The sequence below is a fragment of the Epinephelus moara genome, chromosome 19 (assembly GCF_006386435.1).
Source record: "Epinephelus moara isolate mb chromosome 19, YSFRI_EMoa_1.0, whole genome shotgun sequence".
NCBI lineage: Eukaryota > Metazoa > Chordata > Actinopteri > Perciformes > Serranidae > Epinephelus > Epinephelus moara.
Genome location: NC_065524.1, coordinates 20,868,214 through 20,885,574, shown reverse-complemented (window position 1 = coordinate 20,885,574; position 17,361 = coordinate 20,868,214). Strand labels below are relative to the sequence as shown.

The 17,361-nt window shown below is 42.7% G+C and overlaps 1 protein-coding gene across 3 annotated transcripts in view; it reads right to left on the bottom strand.

Annotated features, from left to right (window-relative positions):
- slit1a (slit homolog 1a (Drosophila)) overlaps positions 1-17,361 on the bottom strand; it is a 108,258-nt gene that overhangs the window by 47,819 nt on the left and 43,078 nt on the right. For 2 of the 3 annotated variants that reach the window (XM_050071084.1, XM_050071085.1), the window contains exon 5: positions 246-317. The exons of the other annotated variant lie outside the window; for it this stretch is intronic. In XM_050071084.1, the coding sequence (XP_049927041.1) occupies positions 246-317 (72 nt within the window). The remainder of the gene's footprint in view (positions 1-245; positions 318-17,361) is intronic. 3 annotated transcript variants of the gene reach the window in all.

The window sequence follows — 17,361 nt, the reverse complement described above, 5'->3', positions numbered from 1 at the left end:
CTGAGATATAGGCAAGTAGGGCGACGCAATTATCAGCCTTCGTCGCCATTAGTGCTTCGATGTCTGTCTGGTGTGCTTGGGCCTTAATACCTTAATACGTCTTCATGGTTTCTGCAAACTTATGATAGCTATTTTTTGCTATTTGCTGACATTCTACAAACCATCCATCAATCTCATAATGATGATAACCATTAGTTGCAGCACTAAGTACGTCTATCCCTGCTGGAAAAAGGAAAGGTACTCACAGGTTTTTGATGTCTGTAGCTCCTCTGAAAGCTTTCCTGGGGATGGACTGGATGAAGTTCTCGCTCAGGTCTCTGTGGAGACAATAAGTAGGCATTAGTTACACATAACTTCCCCTCGGGGACGGCTCGGTGTGGTTTGTTTGGTTCAGCAGGGTGTGTGGTCTTTAAAAAAAAATGTAATGCGAGTCTTTTTTGGAGGCAATATTAACACCATTTCCTATGTAAATGTTTGACTTCCAGTGTTTAAAGCATGCTTTTCAACCAGCAGAATTCACACTCTATTCAGTGTCACTCCCTCTTTTACCACACTCATCGGTGCAGAACAGAAAGCTAAGGGCAATTTTTTTTCCCCTCTCCAATGAGTGCCAAAACCCTGAGGTGTGGTACTGCATGGAGAGCTCTACTCACAATGGAGTGGTTATTTTATAGTGGCTGTATTATTCAGTGTTCATTCATGCTATAATTTGTTCTCTGTGCTTTGACCATGCTCTGGTGTGAGGTGCCCAACTCACTGCCTGCGCACAGACCGAACAAACAGGCAGCAGGGCAGCGACCAATGAGGGGTCTTTGCTGATCCTGTGGGGTAGATTCATTAGGACGCTGCGGCACAAAGAACATTATCTTTTACTATTTGGCTGTGTGTGTGTCCAACGCTTAACGGTGGGTACAAATTAGGTATTTGAAAAGTGCATGTGTGTGGAAAGTAAGAAGAGTGAGAGAGGGGAGGGTCAGAGAGGAGAGGAGGGAAGGAGAGTGAGTGAAACACAAGTAGCCATAGTTTTAATTAGCAGTCTTTTGTCTGTCGTTTAAATGGTGAGCTAACCTCATTCAGAAAGGCTCTGCCCCTCTTTTGCACACACACACACTACACAAGGAAACTGAAGGGCGCTGCCAGAGAGGCTCCTGTCTTGAAACACATGCACACACGGAGGGCTCCCACAGCTCGGACAGATGTAAACAGAGTACTTACGGTTGCCCATAGAGAGGTTGAAGCACAACACCACAATCTATAAAACTACACAACTGATGTGCATGAGACTCTGATGACTTGTACTTTTTAAATGTTAATATACACCACAGCACGCATTCCCATGACTCACACAACCAGTATCCACACTTATAAAACCCCATGGGGTAATGCTAAAATGAATTCCCAAGACTCATCAGTCTCACAGTGTGTCCCCATCGGGTCATCGTCAATTTTTCTCGGAATGAATATCGTGCATACGTTATTTAAATGGGACACAAAAGAGGGGAGCAAAACACACCACAGCCTTTATGTTGTGCAATCTATCTAATGAATGGGTGGTTGTGCCTTTATGGTGCAGCAGAAATTAAAACAGGGCTCTGCATACCAAGTACACCACAATTAAAAATGGAATTTGTGTGTTTGCTGTTTTTGTTTGTTGTTGGAATATATTAAATCCAAGGCAACTGTTGAACTTTCACCGAAATAAAATGAGGCATTTTGCTTTAACACGCACAGTTTTATTCATATAATATGTATTTTTTCTCATCTTTTACATACAAACATAACAGTACACTGACTACATTAACATGCACACAAATATTCCACTATTATTCCAAATATGACAATATTCTGAATTTGATAAAGGTCATGTAAACAGCATATTTCATCTGGATATTCTGAATTACAACTTTTAAGATATTTGGGGACATGCTGGTCTTATTTGCATTTTAATAGCTTTATTTGGACATGTATACATTCAGAATATGCATCTCAACTGGGGTTTTTACCGCAGGTTGCGACACCTTACCCCTGTTTACGGCTAGCGCTGTGCATTGTCCTGGATATGTTGTATGCAAACCAACTTGCTAACACTTTGAGAGGCTGTGGGTAGAGATGCATGCCCCAAAGAAAAGCCAACACTTCTGGTTGGAAGGAGAATCACACCTACTTTTAAACATATGAAAGAACTGGATATCAACAGGTTTTTGGATATGCCCAAAAAGGTTAACACTGATTGTTTCAAGAAGGTGGTTGAAGCAATGAAAGAAGGAGGCTGTGCCATCGGTGGAAACCTTTGAACACATCCTATATTGATGCAGAAAAGCAAAATGACACAAGTGGCTCCAGTTGTTCTACTTTTATACTGACGTGATAAATAACATGTTAGTGCATGTTAAGCATGGCTGCATGTTAACCGGAGTATCAGTGGAATATTCATATTCATCAGCCAAGTAAACATCCATTTCTGTAACCACTTATTCTGTTAAGGGTTACGGAGGGCTGGAGCCTATCCCAGCTGACATTGGGCGAGAAGCAGGGTGCACCCTGGACAGGTCGCCAGACTATCACAGGGCTGACACATAGAGACAGACAACCATTCACGCTCACATTCACACCTACGGCCAATTTAGAGTCACCCATTAACCTGCATGTCTTTGGACTGTGGGAGGAAGCTGGAGTACCCAGAGACAGATGGACTCCCCCACTCAGGGGTTTGAACCAGGAACCCTTATGCTGTGAGGTGACAATGCTAACCACAACATTACCGTGCCTCCTGCAATGTAAACTCATGTAAATAGCTTAGTATAAATATTTTCTTATAAACCAGAATAATATTTTGTGCATGTAAACAAAGTCACTGAGTAGCAGCACACTCCCCAACCCTTCCCTCCGCCCTAATATTACCAAAGAGGCAGACAAACAAGTGAAAATAATGAAAACAAAACTAAAAAGCAAAACCGAACAAACAAAAAGAAAAACAGACAAAAGCAGCGACCAAGGCTATACATTAGGTCCTGTTTGTGCATGTGTGTGCTCAGACGTGTGTAATTGACAACAAGAGTGAAAAAATTGAATTTCCCCTCGGGGATTAATAAGGTATATAAAATTAAAAAGTTATAAGTTATTATATCATAAGTTCTTAATTTATGGTGTATCTATATCCATAAAGGCTCACAGCCAGATTTTGTCCAAGTGCATTATTGATCAATGCTTTCAATTTTTCAAGCAAAAAAGAAAAAATTACTGAAACCAAAGGTCTTGAAAAATATAACCACAGTCGTCTAGTTAGAGTTCATCTCTCTAAAGGTAAAAAATGTCATATTTGGTCCAGGAACAGCTTAAAACTTGGAGGAGATGCATTTTTCCAAAGTGGAGGTATGCATTTCTTTGCAAAACATGTTATAGTTATTAATACTGTAATTTTTTATACAGTTTAATGTTTCCTTGGACATTATTGCATGTGCACAGTGAATGGTCCTATAGAGATCCCGCTGCATGTTGGCAGTCGACTGTAACTTGTTGGGTCTTGCCCCATTTACAGTCTCACCGCATTAGACGATGACTGTGTATTTAACATGACATGACACTATGTGGGAATGGCCATAAAATGAGCACCTTTATGCCTTGGATAAACTAACACATAAGCTGTCCAATTATCTTAACTGCATCACATTTCAACAGTGCAGACAACAGCTTTATCTGGCTGTTATTCTCAACTCACAAAAATGCGTCGTGCATGTACAGATGTGCAAATGAAACACACACGTCACTGGCTCGTGTTCAAAGAGAGCATAAATATTCCATCTAATGGCACATTCTAATTTTATCATCTGAGCTTTTAGACTTTTATTTCCTCTGCAGATCTGCGTAACATCTGCTTTCACAGAGATATTCAGGCGAAGCAGTTAGCAGGCAATTTACGCAATTACACAACAATAATCTATCTATTCTGTCAGTAAGCCACATTTTGCAGGATCATATCCCAAACATCAAACCACCTTCATGTCTCCTCACTATGGGAGCCAGAACGGTTGTGCTCCCTCCAGTTCCTTTGTTGTTCTCTTGGCAAAACAGCCCGAGTGCAGAGTTGAAAGCTGAGTCAGTCTGGCACCCGGGCTATATTGGTGCCTCTTATCAAGGCAGCTCCATGCGAGAGGAATGCTTTTGGTCTACCTGGCCCTGCACTTTATCTGATGACTAATTAGTCCTCTCACCTTCTCCTCACCTTCCTGCAACAAACACACCAACACACACGGAGATGCCGTAGTGGCGTACTGCAGACAAACTGTTAATGACTTCTCCCCGTGGACATCTGAGTGTGGTATGACTTTTCAGTGTGTGTCTGTATGTAATGATAACAGATTGCTGTGCGAGGACAGTGCTGTTGAAATGCCAGAGGCTACAGTAAGTGCAAGGGGAGGAAGAAAGACAGAGAGATGGTGACAGGCATGAGAAGCTGGAATACAAGACGAGGCAGGAAGGCTCTGACTATATGAATACAATGCTATGTGTGTAAGTTGTAAAATGAAAGCTCTAGGGTGGAATCCTCACACTAAAACCCTCATAATCCTATTAGCACGCTATAACACGATTGGCTGGAGTGATCTATATGCTCCCACTTATGGTGCTGTTTGATTGGATTAGATGCTGAGGTCGTGGGAGGTCGCTCTCTAACTGTAGGTCTGTTCTGGGACAGTGTGTGCCCCCCCCAAAAAGCCCCATGACAACCCTAAATGATGCTATCTGTCGTGCCAGAAAGTCTGCCTTTCTCTCATTTACTTATATTGCCTTTCTCCCTCTGCCTGGTTCCTTTCTCTCCTCTGTCACATATAACAGAATAATCACAGTGGTCATGGTTTGGAGTCTGCAGTCTTCTGCGTCCTCTAAGGATTTATCGACGCGTTCGACTCCTACAGGAGCCAGGGCAATATTAAATTTAGCAACGCTACATTTCTGCATTTACACATTCTTAAAACGGCAAACAGGACATTTCTGTGGGAGACCATGCTGTATTTTACATAGTCTGTGGTTGCCCCTCACTGGTATTTTTTAAGCTCAGCCCCGACTGCGTTGGCTCCGAGATATTTGACATTTCTGATTAGTTTGGAAGCAGATTTCCAGGGAAGCACTGAACCCATCGAAAACAGACATGATTATGTGAGAACAGACACCACAAAGAGGGATATTGGCCACCGTGGCCTCCATCACTGAGTCATGACGGTAAATCTAATGTTACAGCCCTTCAGCAAATACCACCACAGTGCATCACTTGAGAAGCAGCCCAAACATAGTTAAGAACCAAACTGGCATGGCGAGAAATGACAGTTTCCTTCCTCTTTGTACCGTCTATCTCCATCAAATCATTCTGCCTCGTAGACTGGATGACATTAATGGACATAGTCATCGTGATGTCACCCGCTGGTTTCTGGAGCCTGGAGTTTGGCAGTTTGGCTGTCCCCATTTTGGATTTTTGGAGTGATAAGTGGCCGTATTTGGACGAGAGGGAGGAACCATGGAGAAGTGACAGGTCGATCTGGTTCACAGACTGTAGCGGCGCCCTGCAGACAGCCTGTAATCAAGCAGCCAGGCTTTAAACATGTTTATTCCTGCTGTAATGTTGGACATTTTAAATGGGTGTCTATGGGGACTGACCAAGCAGCAGTCTACAGGGCTGAAAAATGAAGCCTATAAGGAAGTGTCAAAAACTGCAGTTCCTTGAATGGCCCCTTGAGGCTGGCTCCAAAAGCAAGCCAAACTCCATTGACACCCATGTTAAAATGCCTAACTTTCCAACAGAAATAAACACGTTTACAGCTTCTTTAAAAAAGTTGTTGGTCTCTGTAGCTAATTTCCAACTTCATGACAACTGTACAGGTGGTGAATTTCTTTTAAACTCACTTATTTATATCTTATTAAGATGGCCAAATGCCAAAATCAAGGCTTCAAAACGGGAGCACACAAACCAATGGGTGATTTCATAGTAGCTACGTCCATTATTTTATACAGTCTACAGCACTGACTTGCTGTTGGAGCCAGCCTCAAGTGGTCATTTGAGGAACTGCAGTTTTGGCATTTCTACATTGGCTTCCTTTTTTCCTCTGCTTTTTCTGCCTTTAAAGCTACAGTTGGTAACTTTTAAGGAAGTAAACTGTGTCATATTTGCTAAAATTGTCACTATATTTTCACTAAAATACACGAGGGTCTGTGAAAAAAATCATGTCAGTCCCCCTCTTCCAATTACTTCTAATGACACACCAAAAACATCCAGTCAGAGCCGAGGAGTCTCTAATGCAGCTGTCAGTGATCACTGTCTATTTCTCTTCTCAAATTGTTTCAGAAACATATTTTAGTGTACTGTTTAGCTGTAAAATGAGAATGTTTGTGGCCCTGTTGTCTGAAGTACCAAGCACCACCCACCGGCCGTACCAACTTTCTCATTTTATAGCTAAACAGTGCACTAAAATACGTTTCTGAAAATATTTGAGGAGAGAAAATGAATCTTGTATTTGATCAGCACTGCCTAGTTTGACAGTTTCACTGCAGGTCATGAGCCTTGACTGACATCATTGACAGCTGCATTAAAGACTCCTTGGCTCTGATTGGTTATTTTTGTTCGCGTGCATTAAGGCTGTAAGAAGCCAAGTAAGACAACTGACTTAGCAATTATCTGTCTCATTTAGTGCTGTGTGAATATAGTCACGGTTCAGCAAATATGAAAGAAGTTATTTTTCAAAAAAGTTACCAGCAACAGCTTTAAGTGTCTGGCTAACACACACTTTCTAAAATGTGAGCCTGTGTGTTGCTTCAGGTGTAGCTAACCTCAGGGTCATCAGATTGTGAAGTATTGCAGGCGCAGACACAGCTAAGTATCAGAGGCAGGACCACAGGTCATAACCCCCAGGCTACACTCCACTTGCACAGCTCTGTTTAGGGTAAAAGGATTCATGGAAACCCTCAGAGCCACGCCGCACTCTCCGCTGGCCAGACTCCTTCCATACACTCATTACAATGCTATGAAGACTATCCCGAGGTATGGCTGCAGCCTCCAGTCCCAGTCCAGGCCCCCAGGCATCTCACAGAGTGCTGTAATGATGTCAGACCTGCAGCTTTATTTGTGTCATTATTTCCTGCACACAGCATGCCCGCCAGTCCGTTTTCATTACAGGTGTGTGAACAAATGCCTGAGTGAGCGAAAGTGAGTGCGGCTATGTCGGTGTTCAAACGGCCATGACTTGGTACAGATTTACCTTAATGCACTACATACGTTGAAGTGGGCAGCTAGTTCATTAATGTAGCCTGGCTCCCTTTAAGTGACGTTGCTCACAGTTCATTCCCATTGTGGCTCTAATGATGAGGTAACACACATGTTTTCAGGTGTGTCCTCGCTATATGAACTACAGCCCGCTAACACACTGCGGTCAGGGTTTTTAAGGTTTCACTTATACAAACAATGGTATCGTTTAGTCGCCGTAAAGTGCTCTGACAATAAACTCAGCTACTGATATGCCTATTTACAAGAATCCCTGCAGAGTGTATATCTGGAATAATTAGCAACGTTATCAGACATAGCTCAAGGCGCCTGGTCTGGAGATTAGCCGCACGTTGAAGGTAATGTCTGGTTCCTGTCTGATTCACATCATTAACCTCTGATCTCTATCACTGCACTAATACTGTACACAACTTCAGCTCTCCTCTGCATGGCATAAATACCTACTGCGGCTGCATAACCGATGAGATGTTAATCCCACCAATCAAAACAAGCAGTGTAAAGAGATTAGCATGTTTTTTATGCCTATGATAATCACACTTTTAATTCTTTAATCCTTACTTCTGACAGCTGAAGGAGTTTCTGCGATGCTGCGATGGATCAGCCACCTCGGGGTTAAAACCCTGAGGGCTTTACGGCTCCACAGTGTGGTACTCTGCGGGTAAGTAATATACAACTCCTAATGAAAAAATGAAAACAAGCACACGAACACTTGCACACACATGCCTACATGCAAAGACAAACAATTGCCTCTTTCATGTCCCAGAGATTTCATAACCTCTGCCTCCACAGTGGGTTGACAACAGCGGTTGACAGAGGGGATCATAAATCAGACAGAATGAACTGATTTTCTGACGTCTCGGTTTTAGAGGTTTCTCTGAGGGGGAATACACACTGTCATTTTAGGATTCATGTGGAAGTCTCTCCTTCAATGACCCCCTTCACACTTACTGTTTTCTGTTTTTATTTCTCCGTCTGTCTCTGTTTGCCCTTTTCTGGTGAACTAACTCTGCTATTATTCGACTTTTTTTCGTGCTGCTTTTAAAGGAAACCAAGGCTGATTTTTTTCCTGAAAATACTGACTTAAGTGAATACATTTAAGGTCTTACACTGCAGTATGGATTGGGAAAGTAGAGTTTTTCCAAAATACTGTCGAGCAGCCAGGGCATCAGGGGATGTTTCGGCCCCTAGATGCTGCAGAGTGAGCGCTCGTGGGTAAAGGCAGCTGCAGACCCAGGGCAGGTCTGAATGAGATGGAGGCAGTTGCATGGAGTTGCTTTGCCCGGTCAGGCCCCGAGAGAACGTTATCTTTTGCCTTCTGCTTAGATGTGATGAATTAACAGCACACAGCAACTTATTACGAGCAGGTCTCTGGTTTCTCTTTGATATCTAGTGTCAGCAAATATAATGCTGCACATTTACGATCCGTCCCATTAGCTCAGAGGGCTAACTTGGCTTGTTTCCTATATTATGCGAATGTCGCTGTGACCCTGAACGTCCCACCGAACCTTGTTCAAACTCTCAAACTCTAAATGAAAAAAAGGAATTCTCACTCCGACCTCGTCACATATCGACGTTTGGTCATGGACTTTCCATGTCCAGGTACAATGTAAAAGGTATCCTAGGCGCGTTGATTGTTGACATTCCGGGATGCCGTGTCAAGTTCTGCCTGTTAAATGCGTTGTCTTCTTTCAAAATACACTTCCATTTTCACAGGAAATTGAACGTTTACATACATAAGTGCGCTACATCGGTACAACGACGCAAAATGACGTTTTTTGACCACCAACAACTTACACATGGTTGGGTTTAGGCAATAAAAACACATGGTTAGGTTTAGGAATAAAGAACAGGGTTTGATTTTATAATCTTACAAGACGCGAGCACTGCTCTCCCCAGGTGAAAGTCTGTGTTTGTTGAACCCATCAACCACACCTTCTGCCTGCCCTAGTCGGACTTTTGCCGCCTTAACTTTCATTCTTACCCCGCCACATTTCCCCCTGACGCCACCAAGTGCTGTTAAACTATCACACCGACGTTAAAAGACGGCTTATTTTCACCAGTGTCTGACGCCGTAAGTCACTGCCCAAGCGCCAGATTTCGACAACTTCTGAGCGAGATGGGGTTGATTAAATAGCCAAATCTGATTTGACTGACATAATTTTGAGGCAAGTACAGCCCTAATCTGAATGTGGAATACTCATGCTCAAGAGAAAAGATTTTTGTAGATGTTTTTATAGCATTTGTGCATTTCAGAAGCAAAGGAAGTGACCTGAAAGTGCTGGATAAAATATTTAAATATGTAAATGATACTTTATCCTCAAAAGTGTGACATGGCCCAAGTTTTCCCATTGCTGCTTTCACAGCTTCTCACCCTAATTTCATCCTTTTTTCTCTTCAGACCACCTCTTATTGCATCATACTTTTATATATTTGGAAATCTATATAAAGTCAAGCTAAGAAAACATTTTACCCCATCTTAAAAAAAGCATAAACCCATATCCAGTGAAAAAATTAATCTCTCCTCTGTATTTGACTGATTAGATTTCATACTGATAAATAACTGCTGATTCTAAAACGAGGCGCCTGTATTGTGCTTGTATATGTGCCAGCCTAAGTGCATTTATTTTAGTGTGTGTGTATCTGAAAAAGAGTGTTTGTTTTCTTGATTTCTTGACTCGATTGCATGATAAGAAAATGTTTATCCTTGCCAAATGCTCTTAATTTCACTCCTCCATTAAAAGAGGGAGAAACCGACAGAAAGACAGAGGGGGAATGTGTCTGATTACTTACTCATTAAGAGAGTTAATGAGGTGTGTGAGGGCTGTTAAAAGAATGGCAGTGTGCTGCCACTAACTGCTAACTACTTTCTTCCTCCCCGCATGGCAAAAACCCACAAGCAGACACACACATAAACAACTACACACAAACTGTGGGCTTTCAGAGCGAAGTGGCTGAGCCTGGACATGTACCAACAAATGACTCAAGATACTGCAAATAAAGGAGCAATACATTCAAACAAACAAACCAAACCAGACATACACAAACTGTTTGTGTATGTCCGCATCCACATTTTGACTTAATCTGCGACAGAGCAATGAATCCTAAACTGTTTATATTAGCGCTCATTTATGGTACAGAAGCAGCTGCTCTCCTGAAACCAAACTGTGCTGAAGAGAAAGAAAATGCAGGTGTCTACAGAGTTCAGACTTGAGACTTGGAGTCGAGTCAGACTTGTCACAAAAATGAGCAAGTTTAAAGTGAATACAGACAACTTTTCAACTTTTACCCTCTAGCCTTTCCACCTGGTATTATTGGTAGTGCTGCTTTGGCAAAGACAACTGGCGGACAATATGGTGGTGCACATAGATGCAGCTGCTCCTCTTCATTACACTGTGTCATTTTTACAATTGCTTGTTTTGGATTATAAAGTTTAGTCTTACTCAGCCTACAACCACAATGATTCCTAAGAATCAGCACTACATACAATCATGTTGAGTTTGTCTGCAAGCAGATACAGTACCTGCAAAGACTGTCAAAACCACCACAATCAGTTTCGGCTACTATCTTGGGAGGAAGACACCAGCAGCTTTGAGGAGAGCAGAAGCAGAAATTGGGAAGGTAAGCAGGCTACAAGCTAAGCTAAAGGCTACGACACACAAACTACCGCTCTGGATCATCCTTCCCACAAATGTTCAACTCCTTTCCAACACGATGGAAGAGCTAAGACTGAGGATAACATAGCAGCAAGGCACAAACAACTGTTGCATCCTGGTTCTCTCAGAGACACGGCGTAACAACAATATTTGCTATGCTACAGTGGAAGAAGGCTACTGATGACGCAATCTGATGACGGCAATAAAATGGACGTTGTATGTATAGAAATGTTTTTTTGGTACATGGCCACATCAGTCATGGGTACTGTAATTTCGTTTTGGTGTTGTCTTGCAGGGCAATGTTATTTTCCCAGGAGATCGTACCTGGTGGCAGACAGAATTGCATAGTGAAAGTGAGCCTCATAGGGATCTAATATTAACGGCATTGGTGGTGTCATTATTCTGTAGCCATTGCATTGTGGCGACTGTGGCTCGCGAGGTAGAGTGAGTTGTCCACCAATCAGAAGATCGGCGGTTTGATCCTTGGCTCCTCCAGTCTGCATGTCGAAGTATCCTTGAGCAAGATACTGAACCCCAAATTGCTCCAGATGGCTGTTCCATCGGTGTGTGAGTGTGTTAAGGAAAACTAAGTAGCAGCTGGCACCTTGTGGGGTAGCCTCGGCCACCAGTGTATGAATGTGTGTGTGAAAGGGTGAATGTTTGAAGCGAAAAAGCGCTTTGAGTGGTTGGAAGAAGTGCAGTACATACAAGTGCAGTCCATTTACCATTGCGCAATCAACATCTACTTCATATGATAAGCTAAAGCAAAAAAAAAAAAATGTTTTTCTAATTCTACTGAAGGGGATCGCCAAAGTTGACTTGAGACTTTGACCTTGTAAAATCCCACAACGAAAAAAAAAACCCAGGCAGGCCTTGCATAATCATGAAGTCTGAATATTTAGACTAATTGACCTAATTAGGCCTCATCTATGTCAAGAAAAAACTAACAAACAAAAAACACTTTAAACACATATTTAACATCAAAATGTTTGAATGTCAGAACTCAGAGACCCAAAGGACTGCAATTAACATGCAATTTTCCTATTAACACGTGACTTGACTAAAACATACCCAACTTGACTTGGACTAATCTCAAATGACTCAAGACTTGACTCCAGACTGGCCCCAGAACAGTTGAGTGATGTGATACCAGCAGGTAGGGGCAGGTAGTGGAAGTAAAGAGGTAATGATCGGACCTGGTGTGAAAATGGAGCCATTAGCCCTGTCTCTGGAGAAGCTACAGCTGATGCAGCCAACCGAGGGAAGGCAGCAACAAACCATGAGAAAGCAGTGACAGGAAAAAAGAGTGAAGAGGTAGACATTGTGTTATTGATTGAGGCCATTTCTGAGCTTTCAAAAGGTCTTGAGTGCATCGGAAAGTAAAAAAAGAACTGGCTGTGTTAACACGTCGCATTAATGTGTAGACATATCACTGGTGGAGGTGCAGAGAACTGTAGAAGACAATGAACCCACAGTGTCAGGCAGATGAAAAAAGAGGGAAGGTGTTAAGAGTGGGGGATAATATATAGAGAATGAGGTGAGAAGGAGTATGGATCGAGGCTGCAGGGCCTTTGGGTGCTTGCCAAAACACAGGCATGTATGTGTGTGTATTTGTGTGGCCCGGAGAGAGTGACTGAGTGTTTCTGTGTGCGGTCAAGAGTATCTGCGCCTTCCTTCTCACCCTCCTGCAGCCCCCCTCTTATCCTTCTCTCTCCACACCTTCACATTATGCCTTCTCTCTTGCTAAAATAAATGATAAACATGCCTCCTAGCTGCGTCTCCCTTCACTTTCTCTCACTCTCCTGTCTCTCCTCGATGATTTGTACTTCCACGCAGCAATCTGGACAAGGGAGCCAGACACCAGCACCACTATCATCATCATGATTACCATTATCATCCGGAGGTCAAAACACAGTCTCAAAAATAAAATCCCTCATTCATGTTCACACAAATTATCATGCACACAGACGCACAGATATGGGACGTGCAGGCACGCAGAGTGTGTAAGGTGTTTCTCTGGTCCCTTTGTGGTGGAGATGAGAGCTGGATGGAGCTCAGTGGGAGGAGGACTTGATAAGCGGGGAAGGAGAAACTGCTGCTTTTATAAAGAGAGGAATAAACAGGCTGCTTTAGGAATACTCTCGCACAAGAAACCCAAGAGAGACCGTCTCTGTATCCCTTCTAGGCCTAAATATAGACTCTACAAAGAATCCTAATGAAAAACAAACACTGCGCTAATACGAGATGCAGCATAATTCAATAGCGTCTTTTTCTTTGTAGATTTTCTTTTCTTCCAAAAGCTAATGTCAACACAAGTCCACTAAAACTAGTACAAACAGCCAGGGAATATGACTGAGTGGAGCTGCATGATACTCCACTGTCTCCTTCCTCCGCAGTGTCGCTCCCTCTATTTATTCATATGGACTTCAGGAAATAAGTCGTCAAGCAGCATTATCTCATTTCCAGCAGACCCCACGGACTGTCATAGCACAGCCCTCATTTATATATTTAACCCTCTAATGTCTTACGCTTCTACATGTGATGAAAGAGGGAAAAAGGGAGGCCATGCGGACGCATCTGGAGAGGGTTTGTGATTTATTCTGATGTTGAAAAACACAGCTAGCGTAACACCCTCTGTCTCTCTCTCTTCTCTCGCTCTCACAGTATACACACATTCACAAACTTTCTCTTTGCGATGGGACCTAAAGGGGATTTCATGGATGGACTCCACTCTAATCATCTACAGCTCGCCGACCAATGAGAAACACACAGCGCTCCCAGACTGGAACACTCAACAACCACCAAGAGAAAACACAATGTCAGTGGAACTTATCAAGCCCACATGAGGGCTGACAGACACACACACACACAAATCAAGACAGAGCTAGTTTAACTGTTGCCCACATCTCTTCTTTCACTGTAAGTGATTCATGATGTCTATGTGTGTTTGTAGGCTTAAAAATCCCATATGAGCGCATACATTTGGCGGCGCGCTTTGCTGCCACCCGTGAAGCAAATGAAAGAGTTAACATGGCAAAAGAAAGAGGGGAGAAAATCTATCCTTTCTCCCAGATCTCGATTCACCCTAATTTCCCCCTGCCATTATGTCTGCTTGTGTTTCTGAGTGTGTCCAAGCCTTTCATTGGCAGTCAAGCTGAATGATGGAGCAGGGCTGAGCGGCATCGATCATTACGAGCGCTCACAGGCGCTATCAACTGACGGCGGGGGTGTACGATAGCTCTGCTTTGCACAGGGACGTGGCCAAGCCCCCGTCCATCCATCACGCTGTCTACCTGCTGGACAATAGAAGAAAAGTGTGAGAAGAACTGAGAGGAAAGGAGGGAGGGTGAGGGAAAACATACCTCTCAACAGGTCCATTATCACTGCCATTACCTATCCCTACATTAGCCAGCGGGCTCACACCAAGCCAGAAATAATGATCTCCATCTCTGAGAATAGCCTGGAAATCATTTTGCCAGATTGGACAAATGTTTTACACACAGTCGGGACAGGAGTAAAAGGAAAGGAGACAGCCATTTAGAAAGACAACAAAGCCAATCTGGGTGGCTGCTCACGCTCGCGCTCACACACACATACACATACACACTGTGTGGTCTTACTAAAGTAGTTAAAGATGCCTCTTTGTGAACGGCTGGCTACCTAGAAAGTGGTAAACTGATCCTTAAGATCGAATGACAGCTTTTCCTGGAAGAGCTGGTCTGAGGTCAGCGTTATTGAGCCGCTGGGATGACAGATCCACCACACCTAACCACAGGCGGCTGATACCAGATCACAGGACTGTCACTAAGACACACACAGTCAGGAGCTATTTCAATCAACACGTAAACTGAACACACTTCAAGACACTTAATCGACTCCATGCACTTCGTAGTGGGGCAGAGTTGCACCAAAGATACAGAGGGAGGCAAAGCTCTGGGGAGATGGAGAGTAAAAAAAGAAAACATGAAACACAGGGAGGGGGAGATTTGATGACCGCCGACCAAAATGAACCCCTGCACAGATCATCCTCTCGTTTCCTCTGCCGTCCGCTCTCTGAGGAACGCGTACACAGCCTCCTCTATTCTCCAGACTCACTGTAATCGAGAGTGAAACCTCCCAGTCATTACTTTAAGCTCTCACAGTCGCCGTCACACATGGAAAGTATCAGGCGAGAGGAGAGGAGAGGACTAAAGCCAGAGGGAAGGTGAGCAGAGGAGCTACCTTTATATCGTGCCTGCTCTCTGTCCAAATCCCTCTGAAACTCAAAAACAGCCCAAAGGTACCTGCCTAGATACACACAGTCAAGGACACCTTCTCTAAATAGAGGAACTCATTAGAAGGAAAAAATGTTTGATTTCCCTTCAACTCATCTTGTTATTGCTGGATATGCAATTATTTCTCTAAACTTTTAACCAGTTTCTCTTTTGTTTTCTCATTGAATTCTGCGGGTGTGCACTGACATACATATGTAGTACACATGCATCATTACGCCGTGGGGAAAAATAAGGCCATACTGCACTGAGTGGGAGATTTAGTTGTCCCATGGCACAGAAGAGAGGTGAAGTGATGGAGCAATAAAGGCTGCAGGCTCCTCTCTCGGTTACCCATACTGCCTCCTGCTCGCCATGATGTATGAGACAGGTGCACTGTGGCTGACGTCAAGTCAACAATTCACTCCGGGCATGTATCACCTTATCTCTAACAGGCCACACTCACATGCACACAAACACAAGCTCTGAGGCATGCTCGCACATACATACGGCACTTTCACTCCCACACACACACACACACACACACACACACACACGTTATCTTAATGCAACAAGACAGCAATGTAATCAGCAGTAAGTCAGGCCTCTCGTCCCCGTATCTCTGCACTCAGTGCTTCACAAATTACACAATATAGGTGAGTAGTGGTTAGCTGGAGACAAGAGCAGCTGCTGCGCACTTTACTTTGTGACAAACAGAAGGTTAAATTAGACCTGTGTGTCACACTATACAGCACTATAGGGTCCTCCAGTGGGGAATTGATTTATAGCCAAGCATCAGATTTCACCTGTTGATAGCAGCACCGCAACACTGACTGAATATGTCATACATCATCAGGCTTTATTAAACAGCTTTGTTAGATACTCAATGCTGATGGTTAATTACGGCATTCTACAGTCTGCTATTTCTGAAGAGCAAACCACTGCTATGAATTAAAGGCAGTTGCTATGGATGCAATACTGATTATAGACACTAAGTGGAAGCAATAAAATCTTTTTTAAATCAATATTTTCTGTCACATTATTGATTACTTTAGCAAGTAGCCATGTGATAAGCTTCACATCTGGGTCCTGTATTACTCTGTTGGGGCATTTTGCAGTAATGACTTGCTTGCTGCACATTATCCTTTCAGTGGTTCCCAACTGGTGGGTCACGGGCCCATTCTGCATGGGCCGCAAGTGACTCGCAAACATGTCAAGTTCGCAAGAAAAACACACTTTATTTTTAAGTACAGTAAATTTCCAGCATAGAGCTTTTATCATGAAGTGCCATTTCCTGCTTTTGAGTGACAGCTGCTCAATAAAGACAAGCTCAATGACATGGCTAAACGCAAGCATGACGCTGAGTATATTAAACTGTGGAACCTCAAACTAATGAGGAGAAATCTGGACCCTCAGGCTGAACCAGTTGGGAACCACTGCTTTACATATCATACTTTAATTATCGCCCAAAGCCACTTTTCACATTCTTTCATTTACTAGTGATATAGAAGGACGATAGAAACGTTTATCTAGAGACTACTGCCTTGCGATCATCAGTAGCGACATAATCATGTTTCCATTTTTTCTCTCACTTTACAGGGCCCAAACTAACAACTGTTTTCATTTTTTGATTAATGTGCTGAGTATTTTTTTTTTTTACTAATTAACTGATTAAGATTTTAAAAAATGTTAAAAAAGAGAAGTTTTCACAGCTCAAGTTAACATTTTCAAACTGCTTGTTTTGTTTGAGAAACAGTCCAAAATCCAAAGATATTCAGTATACTGTCATAGAAGACAAAGAAACCTGCAAACCAGTACATTTTGGGCTTTTTTGTTTAAATTCAATTATTATCAAAATAGTTGCTGACATGTTTTTGTCAATTGACTAATCATTTCAACTTCAATTTATTTGTGAAAGTAGGGTGGGACGATATACCACAAGAATTCATCTTAGATATTGGATATCATAATATCCTTAATGTTGTCTTTTCCTGGTTTTAAAGCTGCATTACAGTAAAGTGATTTAATTTTCTGAATTTACCAAACTGCTCCAGCAATTTTATTATTTTCCTTTACCCACTTAATTATATTCATGTTGCTGATGATTATTCATCACAATCTCATTGTGTAAATATGTTTTTAAAGCACCAGTAGTCAACCCTACATTACTGTCAAAATAACAATATCAATG